Genomic DNA, 19842 nt, shown 5'->3' on the forward strand with positions numbered 1-19842 from the left:
CTTCATTAAATATTGCTGTCCTGGTAAAGAAGATGGCACTTAGAATCTAAACCCCCCCACCCCCCCGGTTTGTGATTTTGGACTGAATGAATTCATTTTGCATTTTGTTAGCTGAATCGTCTGACGAAGATCTGCGTCACTACGGCTGCCAAAGCGACTGCTGGAACCTGTGCAGCCATTGTCAGCTTCTCCTCCTGGGCTACCTGTGAGAGCCCGGGGTTTTTTGTTTTTTTGTTTTTTGACATGTGCCAGGATAGGAATTCAACATTTACAACAGAAAGGACTGAATGTGATGAAAAGCGTCTTGGAGGTGCTGACACTATATATTGCATTTAACATGACTTCTTTATTTTATTGTAGCCGTTTCCTGATTGAATTGAATTGAAGGCAAAGGATCAATTCATTTATTATTGGGACGATAAAAGAAAAGAATCCACCTTTAGAAAAACGTAAGCACAGGACAGCAAACTGGTTACACACTTTTTGTCTGCAACCCGCCTTTTTGCTGACTGAAAGAAAAATTCAGTGTTAAAACACAGTTTTAGTTGATGTCAGTTTAAGTGAGAAAACAAATAATAGACTCTCCTCTGCGCATACACTTTTAGAACATGGTTTATTTTATTTTCACAGACTGCAGGCTCACTATACAGTACACGTCAGTCCTTTAAGAGGTGCCTCAGGACTGATGAACATGGCACTTTTTAAATTAAATCATGGTAGCAAACACGAGCAAAACCACTGAAAATTAAAAATACAATCAAAATCCCCCCAGACCCCCATCCTAATGTCCCCAGCTGGATTTCCACTCGAGGAAATCCAGCTGGATTTCCTCGAGCTCCCTGCTGTCCCGTGTCTCCCTCTCGTCACGGTTATTTCTTGTTTGTCTTTAACAATCACGACAAGGAGAAACGCGAGCTGGACAGCAAAACTGGGAGAAATTCAAAGTTTAGTTGTCACAGTGAAACAAACAACACTCTGCGCCTTTCTGCATCGCGGTGCAAAAAAAAAAGCGCACACGGTGTGAATCTGCGATGCAACCCATCCAAACACTTAGACTGGGACCGATGCGAAAGCGTTTTACGCACGCGTAATGAAGACATCTACAGGTGGACCACAAAGCGTCGTCTTCTTTATCACGAGGCTACAGTTAACGAGTATACGGGAGGACTTTAGAGGCTGATAAACCCTTACGGTCTATGATGGACAGCGTGTACTCCGCATTGTCTATAATCTGGAGAGGCGTAGCTCCCTGGGTTTCTGCCTGTGTCATGGAGCGCGTGGCGCAACCTTTCGTGGATGACGGAGTGGAGGCTTTCCAAAACAATCCGCTCAGCATCTTCCTGATCTCCGGCCTCATCAGGCAGTAAAGCACCGGGTTTAAGCAGCTGTTTGCGTGCGCCAAGCACACGGTGACCGGGAACACGTAGGTGTGTACCATGTAATACGACGTGTCCCAGTTTGCTGCGTTAAATTTGACCAACACGCCCCAGAAGGTGATGGCATGATTTGGCATCCAGCAGCAGAAGAAAGACAAAACTACTATAGCGACAGATTTGGTGACTCTGGATCTCCGTTTAGGGTTGCTGCTGTCCATGCTCCTCTGTCTGACGAAGCGCAGCAGCATCAGGTAGTTAACGGAGACAATGAGCATGGGGATAATGAAAGCGATCAAGATTTTCTGGATGTGATAGAGGGCGAGCCAGTCGTGTCCTTCGGGAAACTTGAGGAGACAGAGTTTTTCGCCAGCCACCACAGTCACAGTGGAGAAGACAGCTGTTGGAGCTGTGGCAACTGTCGCCGCCACCCACAGCACCGCGCACACCCACTTCACACACCGTGACCTTCTGTGCGCTTTTTTCTTTAGAGCCGAGGCGACGGCCAGGTAGCGGGTCACGCTCATGGCGGTGAGGAAAAACACGCTGGCGTACATGTTCATCACAGTGACCGAAAGGACGATCTTGCACATGGCGTCTCCGAACGGCCAGCTGAAGTCCAGCGCGGTGTCCACAGCCCAGAAGGGCAGAGTGAGAACAAACTGGAAGTCCGTCACTGCCAAGTTGATAATGAAAACATTAATAGTGGACCTCTTTCGACCTTGTCGTAACCTCATTAGAAAAAAGACGAGGAGGTTGCCCACTAAACCCACTGCGCAAACTACAGAGTACACAACCGATATGAGTATCCTCAGAATGGGGGTGCCATCCGCGCTCACGTCGATGTCTTCGAGCACTGAACTTCGGTTGAGCGCTCCGCTGTGGTTAAACATTTCCTCCATCATTAAATTTATAAAGCTTGACTCACAACATTTTCTTCTACGAGGCACGCCATGAAAAAAGCCTTAGCCTTTCATCTCCATTAGATGCAAATTCGTAGTCATAACACCTTTCTGAATAACAGCTGGCCAGAAACCTGCTTTTATACAGGTGTGTCGCTCCTCTGCTGAGCCACGATTGGTCGAGTAAGACGTGACAGAAAGGATTACGGTCCCGGCAGCTTTTAAGGAAGAACAGGTTAAATTTCTTGTTATAGTTTATCCGCCATGAAGGATTGTATTTGTCACAGGAATCGTGCGTAAATGCGCAAAATAGGAAAAGAAAATAAATGATGAAAGTTACTTTTAATCCAGACAATTCAAACGAATACATCAATCGAGATGTAGACCTCTTCCTGCCTCTCTCACCCGGTACACCTGTTGATTTCTGTTCACGCGCTCCAACACGCCCCGTCTTTGCAAACACAATAAACCAAGATGAGCGTGCCTTTAGGAATGTCAACGTACTTCTTAAATGCTTTCATTATAAGTAATATTAAATGAATACTATAGGTCAAAAATGATGGCCAACATGTAGAACTTTCGTAAGCTCAAGCAATAGTGGGACATTTTTCTTCCACTAGAGGGCGCGCTTACTTTGGAGAGGGATAATAACTGTCGAACATAGAGTTTGGTTACGCCGTGTTCCACCTCCAAATAGGCATAATTCTTAATTGTTCCAGCTTAGCTTAAGGTGGTAAAACATTTGGGGATATAACTGATATAGATCTGGGTTTTCCAGATGTGTTTTAAAATCAGGAATCTCCCGAACTCGATGATGTCAGTCGCTGTTTTGTTTTTTAAGACTTTACTCGGGCTTTTCTCACAGTTCCCACTGGGAAACACTTGTTTTTTTATGCTTTGAACCTCCGGTCAAAACGTACAGAGCGCGACCCCGATGCGTAGTCATTTGTCTTACTCCAAGTGAACGCAACAGTCTGGTCCTCATCTGACCCACTGAGAACCCGAATCACCCCAAGGAACTTCCAATTGGACTGCATCTCTGTATCCGATCTCTTGGAGTAGCATTCCCCTTTAAGCCCTCCAGCTCTCTCTTGAGCCCATTGTCTTAAGTCCACCCATCTGTGGGGGTGGCTCTGCGAAAGTTTTCACAGCAAAGTTTTAAGCTGTCACTGGCTGTCGGGAGGAGGCTGATGGAGGACAGGGGGACCAGCAACTTGTAAGCAAACATTTACACCGACATAAAACAAAACACACAAAAAAAAGATGCAGCAAAAGCCCCCCCGCGGAGGCAGACAATGCTCAGGCCTGAAGTGAAGAAGTTTGTTGTTGCTGTCACAGCGTAAGTGCACGGGCGCAACAAAGCGAGAAACGCACCCAGCACAGATGGATTTGAACTATTTGAATTGACAGTCGACGCGGTGTCAGAAAGGCGTTAAATGTTTCGAAAATATAAGTTACCGTCCTGACAAAATGACCCGTTTGCACTGCGGGCTTCACGCTTTCGGACAAAGAGCGTCTTCCATTCACTTCTTCATCGCGGTCCTGGTGGTCCTGGAAAACTGCAAAACTTTGGGATTGGGATTATCACATGAACCAGGTTAGTGAGCCTGAAAACTAAAGTATTTTAAACATTTTCAGATTCAAACACATCGAATGCCACAACGCTCTCGTACACTGCCTGCTTTTGTTGTGCGCATTTGCTCTGTGAGTGAATCCAGCCACACTCCTCCCTGATGAGAAGCCAGCTGGAACTTTTGCTTACAACGTTTGGGGACAGCCATAGCAATTATGCTCAAACTTTTATAACCAAGTGCGGTAGAGAGAGCTGTTTCTGAATGAATCATCAGAGGCTGAAGCCCGGTCCGCCCTTGTTGTAGTGCCCTTGATCAAAACGCAGAATCCCAGTGCAGTGCTGCTGCTGTGTGACTGACCTCTGACTTCAGTAGTCAAGGGCAGGAAACAGAGTTTCACTTAGGGGAATAGACAGGATGCATTATTGTTATTCTCTTAATACACCCAGTTTCAACAGAAAGTGTATTGGCTGTTCCAGTGCATATCATCACATCAGAGGATTAAACCCCTCATGTCTGGTAGGAAGCACCCCCTGCCTTCACCTCATGCACTTTCATCCACTCAGACTTCCCGGGTTCTCCAGAGATTAGGCAAACAAACAGATCAAGAAGTGTGGGTGCACTCTGTCTCATCCTGTACAAATCAACTGTGTGCTAGCTACTGTTTGGCATTCTAGGCAAGGATGACTCACTGAGGGAGGGACCTGTCAGATAGTGATATTTCAGGTGTTAAATGTTTGCACAGGAATATCGATGTCTGCCTGAAACTGTTTCCCAAAGTAGAAAAGCACTTTGATAAGCAAAGGGCTTCCGCTTGACAAAATGTTTAAAGACATTTTTTTTTTATTCTTACCTACTTGTAAGACTAAAGAATAAAAAGTAAATTAACTGAACCTGATCAGTGTTGTTCATTTGTCTTAGCAAATCCGAGAAGACTCTTAAGGATCCCTAGATTTATCACAATCACTCCAATTAAAAAAAACTTATTTCTGATGAATGTGATGGTTTCTGATCACCACGAATCCACAGTCCAATTCCTCAGGAGAGTAATTTGCTGGTTTGCTCATTCTAGATGAAAAAGACCTTTGTGAAGAGCTGCAGAAAATATTTGTTTCAATTGCTTAAAGAATATCTTCTTAAGGTCACAAGAAAATCTAAAAATCTTTTTGCTTCCCTAACAAAGGTAGGAATGGAATATGCAGTCACTGCTTTCATGAAGAATGCCTTCCATGCCTTTGTTGTGCATTGTTAAGGCTACAAGAAGATATTTATATTTTCTTTTGACCTTAAGTAGAAGATAAGATATTTTTTAAGAAAGTTTTTTTTTTTCTCCAGCAATCTCTTGCCATCAGTAATACACATAAATGAAAACCAGTCAAGCCCATTGCTTTAGGCAGCCATGTCTTTACACTAATTCAAATCAATCCAAGACTATTTGGCATTTGTTGATGGTCAGAAGTTCATAAATAAAAGCAAAAGTGCGAATCAAAGAAGTGCATGGCTGGAATACTCAGGCATGTGGTAAAGTGAGAAGTCGATAAAATAATGGTACGGTATTAAAGTGCCAATAAAAAGGTGAAAACTCCTCATTCAGTCAGACATTTCAAATATTTGTCCAAATCATCTATAAGTGCTGTATGCTTGAAAATATTTGTGCAGATAATCCTGTGCAGTGCAGACAGGGTAAGAGCTCGAGTCAGCAAGGCTGTGTATAATCACTCCTTCATTTCCCTTGAATGAGATAAAGCCAATGATGATAGTGTGAGGGTTTGCACCCTTGTACTTTGAGTGCACAGAATAAGTGAAAGAATGTGAAACAGATAGTAGCTGGGATTTTATTTTTTTTGACAGTGGTAATAATTATTATTTAATGTGTACAGTGTCCGTCACATGGATAAAAACATCAATATTTCACAGTGTTGTTATCATTAAAATTCTTATCACTGGAAAAAAGTTGTAATTGATTTACGACTTAGCTTTAGTGCAAATATACCATTAAAATCATTTAAATATTCAACTTTTTAATTAAGAGGGCAAGTAGCAGCCAAGCTATGCTAATCAAATGAAGTTGATTAATTGATCATCAGCAAACATGAATACCTCTATAAAAGCAAAAGTTTTAGCAGTTTGCTAAATTCTCTCCAGGAGTGGACATCCTGACAAAGTCACACAAAAATCAGACCTTGCAGGCGCCACATCTCAGATTGTACAGGCCTCCATTAGTGTGTTAAATGTTCACGTTTATGACAGTTCAGTGAGAAACAGACAAAACGAGTATGAGGTCTTTGAAAGGGTTGCAAGGAGACGGGAGACAGCACATCTTAGGTCTGCAAAGGTGCATCAGCACATGGCACAAGACTTCTGGAACGATGTTGTTTGGACAAACGAGATAAAGTGGAGATTTGGACCTAACGCACAGCGGCACACTTGGCGAAAACTAAGCTCAGCATATCAGCATGAATACTTCATACCAACTGTGAAGCACGGTAGTGAAGGGGTGATGTTTTGGGCCTGTTGTGTAACCACAAGTCGTGGCCATCTTGCATTGATAGAGTTAACCATGAGTATTTTAGAGTGAGAGCAACAGCTAAAGCATGTCACAAATTACATCGTGAAGCAGGATAACTATCCAAAGCACAGAAGCAAATCTAAAACAGAATAGCTGAAAAAGAAAAGAAAATTAAAGTGGTGAAGTCCAGACCTCAACACAATAAATGCCTGCAAACCTTAATAAACTGAAGCAATGTTTTAAAGAAGCTACTGAATCATGTGGTGTACTTAGTTTTTTCATGTGACTGTATGTGGTGATAAGCATAGCAGCTGTGGGGGGTGTACTGTCAGTGGATACTAAACGTACAGTGATTACTGAGTATTGCAAACTAAAAGAAATAAACACTGTTTAGCAAGATTTAGCTAGGTACAATGAAATTGTATGGATAGAAATAAGATGGAAAAACTGCTCATCCTGCTTCTTGAGGCGCAGTCCTTATATTTTTTGTCACACTGTTCTCCGTGCATTGGACAAAGCTATTCCAGATCAGAGCAAATGATGGTTTGTGAAACTCAGTCTTCCAGCAACAATGCAAACTATTAAACATGAGGTTGAAGCATCAAAGAATATATTTTTAAGAAGTGCTGCATATATGTCAGTTATATTCAAAGATAAAGTGACAGATTAGCACATATGTGTGTGTTTAGTTTCCCCGGTTTTGTTTACAGCTTTGCAGCCACATGGTTATTTAATTTCAATCCAGTTTCCTGCGATTTAATAACGAGTCTTCTTCCCATCACCACTTTTACAGAAAGATTTCAGGATGACTTCCCTTTGTACGAGGTGGTTCACCCTACGAGACTGGATGCCAGGGGTCACTTCCTGTCCAATTTCCTGTCTCACCATGCTCGCCGTTTACAGCGCAGGGAAGCCTCAGTGGAACCAGCAGGACTAGATCGCATCTTCTACCAGTTTTGGCACGGCGGCCACAACTTGCACTTCAACCTCACTCTGAATCCTCACCTGCTGGCTCCAGGCTTCATGACTGAGAGGAGGTTTGGTGGCCTGAAGGGGGCACGGATCAAACCTGCTGGATCCTCCCACTGTCATTTCTTGGGTGAAGTGTGGGATGATGCCATTGTGAAAGGGAGCGCAGCTATAAGTACTTGTGATGGCCTGGTGAGTGGATAAGCAAACTATTTAAAATTGTTTGAAAAGCATAAGCAGGCGAGGTGACCAGGCAGCTGTCATCAGAGCTGAGTGCAACAAGAAGTTATTTTCAAAACTGTGAAATTTCATCTTCACTTAAGGGTCATTTAAACAGCAACATGCCCTGGTGAGATTTTTTTTTTCCATTAAAGTTCAGTCCATATATATTTTGACAGTGACACAAGTTTTGTTTTGTTTTTAACCTGTTTATGAAGCACATTCCTATTATAGTTATATAATGGAAATGGACATAATGTGTAGACTCTCAGTTTTAATTTGAGGGCATTCGTATTCAAATTGGATGCAGGGTTTAAAGGTTTTAGCTCCTTAAGATGTGCCACTCTCTTTTAAAGGTGACCAAAAGTAATTGGACAATTGTCTCAAATGTTATTTTATGGGCAGGTGTGGGCAATTCCTTAGCTATGTTATTATCAGTTAAGTAGATAAAAGGCACTGATTTGAGGTGTGGTGCTTAAATTTGGGAGATTTTGCTTTGAATGGACAACATGTGGTCAAAGAAGCTCTCCGTGCAGGTGAAACAAGCCATCCAAAATCTACAGTTTGGTACATACTGAGAAAGAAAGCACTGGTGAACTCAGCAATGCAAAAAGACCTGGACATGCACGGCAGAAAACAGCGGTGGATGATTGCAGAATCATTTCCATGGTGAAGAGAAACCCCTTCACAACAGCCAGCCAAGTGAGGGAGTCTCTCCAGGAAGTAGGCATTATTAAAGTCTACCATAAAGAGAAGACTACATGAAAGTAAATACAGAGGGTTCAATGCTAGGTGCAAACCACTCATAAGCCTCAAGAATAGAAAGGCTAGATTGGACTTTGATTGATAAATAAATAAATAAAAAACACCTACAAAAGCCAGCACAGTTCTGGAAAAAACATTGTTTGGGCAGATGAAGCCAAGATCAACCTGTACCATAATGATGGCATCTGTTAAACATAGTAGAGGCAGTGTGATGGCTTGGGCGTGCATGGCTGCCTGTGGCACGGGGACACTTGTGTTTGTTGATGATGTGACACAGGACAGAAGCAGTCGAATGAATTTTGAGGTGTCCACTCAAATCCAGCTAAATGCAGTTAAATTGTTTGGGCGGCGTTTCATAATACAGATGGACAATGACCGAAAACATACAGCCAAAGCAAACCAGCTGTTTGTTAAAGCAAGTGGAATATTCTTGAATGGCCAAGTTAGCCACCTGATCTTAAGCCAACTAAATTTGCATTTCACTTGTTGAAGACTAAACTTTGCACAGAAAGCCCCACAAATAAACAGCAGCTGAAAGCCGCTGCAGTGAAGGCCTGGCAGAGCATTAAAAAGGAGGACCTTCAGACTTGAAAGCTAATTGTGCTTAGAAGCCTAGAAAACACTTTGAAACCACAGCTCCACATTTATACACAACGAGTGGATATAAAGAGACTCAGCCATATATAAAATATATAGATGTATATTGGTTGTAACATTTTTTAGAGATTTGCATTGCACACATAATAAGGATCCAGCATTTCCCTGATTTGCAGACGTTCTCGTGGGAGCGTATTCCATCAGACGGAAAATTGTGCCTGATGCACTTCCTTTTATAGCAGGGTTTAAACTTGAGTATTGCGAGTAATGGAGCCCGCCTTTATATTTTGTACTAAATGTATATTGAACTTCCGTTTTTGTCCCTTTGTCGCCACAGAAGTGTCACTCTCATGAGTGCATTTTTTAAAATCACAGAGCACTCCTGCTCTGTCTGAGTTTGTTCAAAATTAGGCCAGTGATTTATGCTCTCCACTGTGTCTGTAACAGATGTGCGCTCATAAAAGAGAGATTAGTTAGACCACAAGTGGATACGGTGGGCATGATTTGCATTCAGACCACTTAGATCCTTGACACTGCATTATCACAATGCTGCAGTCGTATTTCTCCAAATTAGATCTGGACCAGGGCTTTCAAAAGATACTTACTCACCACCTCTCTTTTCTCTGTCTGAAATTTCCAAATGGAGATATTATTCACATCGATCACAATAATAAATAATCACAACATAGATCACTATTTCACGTTTATTATAATATGCTCCAAGCTGTTCTTCATTTTGATTTGTAGTTTTAGAAAGAGAGCACTTTTTTCAGAGATTAGCTAGAAGCTGTTTAGCCCTGTGCCTAAGTGAGTGTGTAAACTGCAGTGCAACTTTTGAAACAAAAGTCAGAGCTCAAAAGCGAAGCGTTACTCTCTTGTAATGCTGACAGACTGATGACTAACAGTCGTGTATAAAAATTCATTCAGCATCAGGTTATCAGGTTTCTCAGTTTCTCAGACGAGCCTGTCTGACACCAGTTATCATGTTCAAAGTCACATAAAGCAGCGGTCCCCAACCCCCGGGCTTCGGACCGGTACCGGTCCGTGAGTCGTTTGGTACCGGGCCGCGAAAGTTGAGGCTCAGGTGTGAAATGTATGGTCTTCAAGGTTTTTACCGGTTTTCAGCGTTATTTTCTCTCGGTTTTCCTGGGTCTTTTCACGTGTGTTATGAATAAATCTTCTTTTTTCGGTACCGGTACTAGTTTTATTTTGTTGTATTTATCCGTGACACCTTAAAGGCCGGTCCGTGAAAATATTGTCGGGCATAAACCGGTCCGTGGTGCAAAAAAGGTTGGGGACCGCTGACTTAAAGGGCCTTTTTTTATGGTTCCGATGCCTAACAGGCTGTCCTGACCATGTCTGCATGCCTAAAGGCATTAACAAGTAGTCGAATAGGTGCACCTAATGAAGTGGTCAATGAGTATCTACCTATTTAGCAGAATTCCCATGCATATGTAAACTCACTCTGGTTTAAATATTAAAGTGTAATTGATAGAGATGCCAGGAGAAGCGGAAGCGAATGGATGGATGGATGATAGAGATGCCTTCTATGGTCACATGGATGAAGTTCATTATGTTCTCTTGCTGAACATGACACAACAAGAATTTGTGTGATAGTAAAAGCCACAAATGCTGTCTTATTGTTCAGATGATTGTGTGTGTGTGTGTCTCCTGTGTAGCTGAAGTTGTTCAGCTCAGGGCTGAATTACAATAAAATGAGAAAAATTTTCCTCCCAGAAGACAGGTTCCTCTTAAAAAGCAATCATGTTTTCTTGCTTCTAATCTTCCTCCACATCTTTATTTACTGGCGGGACTGCATATTTTACAATGCAGTGCTTTGCAGCACTAGTATCAGTCAAAAACTCTTAGGTATGTGGTATAATAACATTTAATTAATGTAGAAAAAAAAACTAAATAAATTATTTTATTTAATAATTAGTGGTAGACTCTTTACTGACATTTTGTTTTTTTAAGTCAGAAACACATCAGCAGACATATGGTATCCACATTGCTGGTGTTTTGCCAGCGCTCTGCCGGCTCCTTGCACGATTTGGGTTATTTGCCTGTCTGATTTACATCAAGTAAAACACACGATCAGCTGGATTACGATCATCCTTCCGCTGGTTCTTGAAAGACTTCTTGATTGCACTTTAGTCCAGAAATTGTACAGCTGACTTGAAATGCCCTTAAATGTCCCAGTGAAATTAACTTTCTTTGAGAAAAGCAAAAGAGTATGATGGTATATATTCAAACACTTTTATTTCCTGATGGTTCCCTGTAGATAAAGAAACTAATTTCCATACAGTAAGTAAAAATGAAAGTTTTATTTCTTGGGTAACTCACATACATACCTGTGTCTTTTTCAACACTTCAGCATGTTGACCAAAACATAAAACAAAGTAAAAAAGTGTTTGCAGACAACCACAGACCATATATAAAAGACTGACACAGCCAAAGTGACGTCACACATTAGTTTGTGAAATCCTGTTTGAAACCAGATGTCACATCTGGTGATTCTGAGTGAAAAAATTGGAGCGACACTCCACACTCGCACGATAGCGACTTGACATTTATAAGGTTGGCCTGCCCTAAAGTATGCCCTGTTTTGCATCCATGTAATGAGTGAAACTTTAGGCCGACAGCCGAAGCCATAATTTAATTAGGAAAGTGTTTACTGGGGTTTTCTCAGACTTTTATACAACTGGACTTCTTTTTCACAACATGAGGAGCTGCTCACTGCTGGCACTCACAAGGAAGAATGCAGGTTCAAAGTACTGATCTTTAGCACACAGTCTATGCAGGTAACTAATTACTGTGGTGCAAAGCAGCAAGTAAACCTCTGCCAGCACCTCAGCTTGGTTCACTTGCCAGAGCTCAGCCTGTCTGCTTTTGGTAAAACACAGACAGTGATGAGATTAAGAGTATTTTGAATATTGAAGGCACTTATTAGTTTGCTTTATAAGAACCAAGTATATTGATGAAAGTAAAACATGTTTCCAATGCGATCCTTTTTTCGTTTTTCAAAGCTGACTGATATTACAGATGAAGAAACTTTGATAGAAAACTCAGTTACACATCTTTAACATTGATGGAGTCGATTTTACGTGCGTCATCTTCTTTGACTGTCTGCAGATTATTCTTCACTTTCAAAGCTGAAGTGCTGCACAAAAGAGCATCTTGCAAAGGAGTCCCATAAGTCCTCATGTTTTAGATCACAGCCAGAAACCTGTAGTTTCAGGACGGTTTCTTCCTGTGGTTGTGACTCTATCATGTTGACAGACTGCAACACTTCCCAAATGACTCAAAACTTCAGATCAACAAGCCTCCCTTTCTTACTGAAATATATTACATATTTATATGTTAACTATGTGTGTAAGTTTCCTCCCAAATACGAAATCACAAAAGATTATTCCAACCACAATATATTTCCCGGCATGACTATTGTTCTTGCCTCCGTGCATTTCCTTCAAACTGGAGAAAGAGCCTCCCACACTTAACATAGTACACAAGACAAATAACACCAACTGAGTCAGAGAGAAAGAAAAGGAGCTGGGCCGAAGTTGTAGATCAGCTTCCATACGCACCTCCACCGTGGTCAGGCTAAAACAGCTTAAATGGTATGCAGGTATTTGAAAAGGAAACTCGGTTACAATAGGAACATACTTTAATGACTGGATTTCATTTCACCCCTGATTTACTGCATTGGTCCAGTAAGCACTGAAATTGTTATCCAGCGAGCTGTGATTGCATTTACTAAGACAGATTAAAACAAGAACATGTTAGATTAACTGACGTGTTTAATGGCTTATTTTACATTTCAAATGTTACATTTGAAGGTTCTGTGTTATTTACTCAACCTGTTACCTCAGTCAGTACACTTGACTCTAAATTGGAATGATGCAGCATTTTGGGAAATGTCAGCACCAACCAACAGCCAACCTTTAAAGCCAGTATATCTTTGATATTGTATTTTTTTGGAGATGAGATGAAAACTATTTTTGCTGCTCAGCTTTTAGTGTGTGGGCTTCGGATATAACGGCCAGCCCTCCTGCCTGAGCTTCACTTGGACACTGTGTAAGATGAAAAAGGGATTAACTGGAGCAGAGGGTGGATAAGAATGAAATATAAGACAGCGATGGTCAACGGGGGGCCTATGGGAATTTGGTTTTGGCCTAGTGCCTGCCTGCCTGATTTACTATGCAGTTGCTTAAAAGACATTTGATCTTTTCCCCGGCTCAGTCGTACGACAGAAAAATTATGACTTGGGGCTGTTTTTGCTGTTTCAGTGGGAGCTTACTCGATGTGTTTTCATGTGCTTGTGCATTTTTATTCACTAGTCTTCAGTACTGTATGTAATGTTTATATATATTAATAATAATATTTGTATTTAATAATATTAAATATTAAAAACAGTTTTAGAAAGTACCACTTAGCGCGGTTATTCAGGTTGTATTTTCTTAACTGCTTGTTCAGTTCAGGGTTGTGCCAGGCTGGAGCCTCTCAGCTGTGGGTCAGAGGTGGAGTATACTCTGGGGCCAGTTTGCCTTTAAAAATGCAAATGCATCATTTTACTACCATAAAAATTAGGGACTTGGATTGAACACTTGCAGCACATAAAGTAACAGACTCCATAGTTAAAGAGTGCTGCTTGGCCGACCTGCAGCCCAGATTTTGTTCCCACTGCAAACATTTGATACATTATGAAATGGGGGAAAAATAGACAAAGAAGGTGTGGAGTAGCTGGAACAAGAAAAAGAACAATTCAATTTCTAGAGAACTAGAGCAGCTGATCTCAGTTTCCAAACACCTGGCATGGTAAAAAGAAATCCTGTTGTTGCAACGTTTTGGTGTTTTTTAAAAGATGTTGCTGGCTACATGTAGATTTTAAATACTTTGCAAACACAGTGTCTCCACTGTTTTGCAATTCTCCAATCAAAATACTCAAAAGCAGACATCTTCAGTTGTTTATGGTGTAAGGTGATGTAAGTTCATTAAAGTAAGATCATTAAATATGGCACTGTGAGAGAAAACGCCTTATTGCAGAGCATAATATATAAAAATGCTTCTGATCAATTTTCTTGTCAAAAACTTGGATTAACTTACTAATCAATGTTGTATGCAGTTGTGTGATGTCTTGCCTACCCATTACATACTGTATCTTTGACGACAGAAGAGCAAATCAAGAGCAATGTTTTGTTTCTCAATATTTCAGCAGTTCGCTCTTTGGCAACAGTTAAAATAGTTTAAAGAGATTTGAAGAACTGACTTACAGCTCTTTGTTTCTTTAGACGGGACTCTTCAAGTTGTCTGATGAAGAGTTCTTTATTCAGCCTCTGGAGACATCAAGTGATGAAACATCAGCACCACAGGCCCATGCCATCTACAAACGGCATGTGTCTCCTCCCTCCTGGAGCCCAGTCATACAGCCCATCTCAGGGAAACGACCTTTCAACGGTACCTGTGGAATCAAAGGTAAATCGTGCACATTTACTTACATTAGCAAAGAAAGCACAGCATAGAAATTATACTGTTTTTTTTTAAACAGGATGTCAAACTAACGATTTGTAGTACAAACAGATGCACCAGAAAGTTGATTGTTTTCATCTGGATCCAGATGAACACCATTAACTTTCCGGTGCTTCCTTCCCTGAATGATTGAGCATTCATGGAAACACGTAAACGGATGCATTACCGAAAGATTTTTTTCTGTAGTTAAGGCAAAGCTGGCAAAGCTAATATCTGTTAATATCTTAAAAATGAGTGTGACAGGGTGTGGGTTGTGGCTCAGCTGCAGGGAAGGCGAGGAGCAGTGGGTTCAGAGTGTGGTGCCAGGGGAGCCTGACCCATGCAGCTGACCTCCATCATCTTATCATGTCTCCCACATTCGAGTAGGTCGCTGTGTGTGGCGTGCAGCAAGAGGAGGCAGTTTGAAAACTAAATGATCAATGTTTGCACTGTAAAGACAACATTTGTGGCTAAAATGTAAGCCCTCATATTGCGTCAGACATTATTTTTTTTCTTGTAAATACAGAAACCGCAAAATACCAACAGCTCCCAGTGTGATTAAGGTCATGGTGATGTGCAAGTTTTTGTTTTTTTTGTAACAGCAGTGGAGATAAGTACTATATTTACATATCTTAAGGCCTTAAATCTCTTTACTTGTTCAATGAAAATGCTTAATTCAAAAGTCAAAATACTGATAACTCATTAGCTACTAAGCACTGAATGATGAGAAAGATGATTATAAGTAATCTCTTGTCTTTCATTTGTCTCCTGGTAATAATCTGCAGAGGTTAGAAGAATAAAGCCACTGAAATGCAGACGTTCGTAAACCAGCTGCTTAAAATTCTGAGTTGAATTAATTGGCCCTGGAAAAAAAATAGATGTCCCAGAGGATTTGAGGGTTTGCTTTCAGAATCAGCTTAACAACAACACCAACAACAAAATATCAGGGCAGAGTTATAGTTGTGCCTAAGTATTACTTTAAACACTACTTTAAACACCAATCAAGCTCAGTTTTTTGTATTTGGAAAGATGTATTATTAGCTTATTACTTGCATTGAAATACATAAACTTCATTGCATCTTCCAAATTGCAAAGTAAATTACTTGTTTTGATTTCTAACGAATGATAGCACAGACGCATTTTCAAGGACAAAGAAGCTTGTGTATGGTTTTAATTGATTAAATACACATTTAGCATTTATATTGTTATTTCTTTTCAGCTTGCTGAACAGACTGATAAGGTCTGAACGTTGATTTAAGCAGTTTCTGTAATATCAGAATTTTCAAATCATTAAGCGCATCCCCTCTAGGCCTGTGTTTAAATTGTGCACTTAATCACTGTATCGCTATATGTCAGCCAATCCTAGAGATTTTTCTTTCTGTGTGGCTGTGGTTCATAAACTGGGAGGGTGTGTGAACCACAAATATGAACTGAGAGTAAGTTGAATGAAGGTGATTTATGTAGGGGGAAATGCCTTATTATTTCACTAAACCTTCAGCTTAGTTTCGTTCTTACCATATGACGGTTATATGTACATTTATATACATATAACCATGATAGGGTCATGTTTTGAATTGAAGACTTTTTTAGCTTCTGAAGCAGGAAATGGAAGAAATGGTTTGAGAACAACTGCTCAAGCTATTTTCAGCTGCTTACTTACAGCAGATTGTTCCCTATTTGGCAGCATTTTGATGTTTGATGCTCTTTTTGATGCAAACAAAGGATTTGTGTCCTCTTGAAATCAGAACTAAGAGTCTTTCACTTGTTGGGTCTTCCTTGATGTCATGATCTTCGTACAGCATCTGACAGCAGACTCATCTCTATCCAAGACGTCGTTGGGGACAGCACCATCACTCACCTTTTCTCACTCAATATGTGATTATACACCACTTTGCATTTAATCACTAGCTGTTATTAATTTCTGGCGCTCTTCCATAACATGTCTTTTGTTCTGTCTCCCTGCCCTCACCCCTTACCAGTCACAGGGAGGGGGGAGCGCTTGCTCATAGCCGGTCATCCGATTGTTGAGGTTTTCTCTGTATTGTTGTAGGGTCTTTATCTTTATTTATAAGTACCTTGAGATGACTGTTGTCATGATTTGGTGCTTTATAAATAAAACTGAATTGAATTGGCTAATGCGTAAACTGCTACATTACATTTTACATACTCCAGGCTTCACTGCACCCTTAGATCAGCCTGACTGAGACTTTTTTTTTGGCTTTCGCAGCACAAAATGCTAACCGTTGCATCCATGTCAGTTTAAACTGATTGATAAATAACACTACAGAATGATCTGAGTCACCCTGTAAGCCTTAGTATCATTAGGAGTGGTCTATGAACTGAGGTGTATCCGGTAATTCTCATTCATTTCTGAAGCTGATATTTCGGCTTCGTCATAGCAACAGTAATATATGTGTGTCTGCTGTTGGTGTGCCCACTGTGCTTCCTGTCCCAGAGTATGTAAATGTTAAAGTTTTTGACAATATAATAAGGAGGATGAAACATTGACTTTTTTGCAGCTGACAAACAGAGTGGCCTTTATTGTGCAAACAAACAACACGTGACCTTTTCTCTGAGCTCGCTTCACTTGTGTTCATTTGTATGCTGTGTTTGTCATCCGTATGTCTGTATGTGCTTGGAGGTTGCTGCCCAAGTGCTAAGCATTTTCCTAGTATGCATGTGTATATCTATTATATGTGTTTTTGTCTAATCCAATAAAGACACGATCAGAAAATACTCAGAAAGATCAGCTAGAGATTGCTGAAGAGGATGACCAAGGGCAAAGATTTGTTTAACAGCACTGTGTACTACATGTGACAAGGTAAAGTCACAGTTAGTCTTTGTTGTTGTGTGTCAGTGTGAAAGATTTTAATATCTATTTATATTTCCCTTCTGCAGATTATCATCAAAGCTTTAAAGACATTGAGAGACAGCGGGAGCGTTGGGAGCGCAGGCAGCAGAGAAGGAGGAGAAGAATTCGTCAACGCTCTGTCAGCAAAGAGAAATGGGTGGAAACGCTGGTGGTGGCTGACCCCAAAATGGTGGACTATCATGGGAGCAAAGCTGTGGAAAGCTACATACTTGCTGTCATGAATATTGTAAGTATTCGATATTAATAGTACTATTACGCTACAGGTATAGGCATCAACAATGAAGCGATGACTGCCAGCCTGTATCTTTATATACAGACTTTAGATGAAGTAGTAGCTCAATGTGCTTGTGCAAATGCTGCGTTTCCTCCTTTGAGATGCTCTGCCAGCCCCTTCCTGCAACAGCCTTCAGCTGCTGCTTGTCTGAGGGTCTTTAAAAAGCATGCTTCACTGGGCTGAGATCAGGTGACTGACTTGGCTATTGGATAATAGACCATTCACTTGCCTTGAGAAGCTCTTGGTGGGAGTGAGAAGGAGGATCTAACCGCGGACACAGAAGGAAACCAAACTGGGTTTAAACAAAAAGCGAGGCGTTTATTATGGCGAGTTAGACATGACTACAAAAATAAAGCAAAAGGCGAACAGCAGGGTTGAAAACTAAACTAAAAACTAAACTGTGGTAACTATGAACACAGACGTGAACATGATTCTGACCAGGAATGTGCAAGAAACTATGATGAAGAACATGAACATGAAACATGAACACAACCTGAGCAGAATCATGAAGTACATGGAACTTGATGTGATGTGGAGGGAAGGAAAACAGACAACCTAACAAAGACTGAATGAAAACACACAGACTAAATACACACAGGAGGTGATCAGGGCAAGTGGAAACACATGGGGAAACAGCTGACCGGAATAAACATAATGACGCCACAGGGGAAGAAAAACTAAACACGTTAAACATGGACACACCAGACTTTTCAAAATAAAACATGGACAGATGTAGACATGAAAACACCACAATTAGAACATAGAACACGCAGAGACAAACACACAGGCGTAACTGAAAGTAAAACACTGAGAAAAGACTCATAACTAAGGAGACATAGAAGAACCTAAACTAGACTTAAAACTCAAGGCTAACTGATAATAATACTAGAACTTAACATCCTTTCAATCACAAATACAAAAATAAACTCAAAATCTGGGTCACAGACAGTCCCTGACACTTGGGCATCTTTGGCAGTTTACTTCTATGTCATTATCCATTTCCACTGTAAAGCAACACCTCATCATATTTGGCTGAATCTAAAAAAAGAAACTCTTGCCTCTAAATAATTCATCCTGCTTCTTCCTTCAGCAGTCACGTCATCAATAAACACTATTGACTCTGTTTCACTGGTTCCATTGATTGTAGGCTTTGCTAATGATACACCTTTCTCTTTGAGAGTGTTCCTGCCTTGGCTAGATGTTGTGAAGGGATTTTCTTAATCAGAGACTGAAGTGTTCGATCATGTGGTCTTTCAGGTCTTTTGGTGTTGCTGAGCTGGTTGACACGTTCACTCCTTTTTAAGGCCAAATCAATGATGTGGTACAAAAGATTTCTCACTCTAATACATTTACTTTGGTTTCTCAGTCTTCTTCACTTGTGTTTACATCTTTTTGGACCTCCTATGGAGAGTTCCAGTGATAAGTTACCAAATACTAGGACTGGGCGATATCACCCAAAATTCATATCTCGATATTCTTTGGCTGAATCGTGCAGTCAAAATGTAAACTAAAAAGACGCTGAGCATAATAACAAAGACAGATTTCGCAGCTGCTCTGTTCCCAAGTTCTACTGCGTGACTGACAGCCTAGAGTTTGAAATCCGCTTCGTAACCTTGTCTCTTAACAGGTGCCATTTGTGGTCCTTATAATATTACACAGTACGGTAATATCACGTTGAAGCACAGTACGTATCACTCTGCAAGGCTTCTGACTACCGTAGCTGTAATGCTCCGACAATCCATCAAGCGGTGCAGCTTTGTAGCTTACAAAACTAGTACTAAAACTTTTTTTGACAGATTGTTGAGCGCCGTGTACCACATAAAATCGGTTCCTGGTGAGTAAGCACAACCACAATTCATACAAAAAGCGTGCTGTTGATTTTTGAGAAACTGAAAAGATTTTAAGTCGTGCAGCCCCCGTAAGTGAAGCTGCATGGCGCCAACGCATTAGCGTGGTTAGCTCATTAACGCGTTGAAGCCGTCCAGCCCCACGAACGCAGGGCTATCTGCGGTAACTCGTTAACAGAGATTTGCCGCGTTAATGTAGTTATGGCGTTATTGTCATTTTAATTAGATTAACGCTACCAGCACTAAAATAGTAATCTCCAAATGTTTTCTTTTTACCGACCAGATCCTCTTTGATATTTTTTTCTTGTTTGTTTGTTTTTTTGTTTTTTGCCTGTCCCGTTTGGCTCTTTTGCCATCAGAATTATTGTCTAAAGGCGAGGAAAGATGCCCAACGGATTTACTTTACCAAATGGACCATCCCAGCCTTGCCGTAATGGTC

General features: G+C 40.9%; 2 protein-coding genes across 2 annotated transcripts in view; one reads left to right on the forward strand and one right to left on the reverse strand.

The window, feature by feature from the left end:
- Nucleotides 1–596: 596 nt before the first annotated feature.
- On the reverse strand, nucleotides 597–2368 carry LOC102298654 (relaxin-3 receptor 1). Its single transcript, XM_005930444.2, has one exon. It carries the CDS (start codon nucleotides 2276–2278, stop codon nucleotides 1148–1150), a length of 1131 nt encoding a protein of 376 aa, XP_005930506.1. The 5' UTR covers nucleotides 2279–2368; the 3' UTR covers nucleotides 597–1147.
- Nucleotides 2369–3182: 814 nt separating this feature from the next.
- The window catches only part of LOC102301046 (A disintegrin and metalloproteinase with thrombospondin motifs 7), a 69016-nt gene continuing 52356 nt past the window's right edge, over nucleotides 3183–19842 (forward strand). Inside the window, exons 1-4 of the mRNA XM_005930452.3 lie at nucleotides 3183–3872; nucleotides 7149–7516; nucleotides 14194–14377; nucleotides 17309–17508. Coding sequence (XP_005930514.1) covers nucleotides 3746–3872; nucleotides 7149–7516; nucleotides 14194–14377; nucleotides 17309–17508 — 879 coding nt within the window. The 5' untranslated portion in view covers nucleotides 3183–3745. The remainder of the gene's footprint in view (nucleotides 3873–7148; nucleotides 7517–14193; nucleotides 14378–17308; nucleotides 17509–19842) is intronic.

Source organism: Haplochromis burtoni, unplaced genomic scaffold (genome assembly GCF_018398535.1).
Source record: "Haplochromis burtoni strain Fernald_Lab_line unplaced genomic scaffold, NCSU_Asbu1 Contig_129, whole genome shotgun sequence".
Taxonomy (NCBI): domain Eukaryota; kingdom Metazoa; phylum Chordata; class Actinopteri; order Cichliformes; family Cichlidae; genus Haplochromis; species Haplochromis burtoni.

Coding starts and splice junctions, on each gene's coding strand:
- LOC102298654 (XM_005930444.2), bottom strand. CDS start 2,278: ATGATGGAGGAAATGTTTAACCACAGCGGAGCGCTCAACCGAAGTTCA.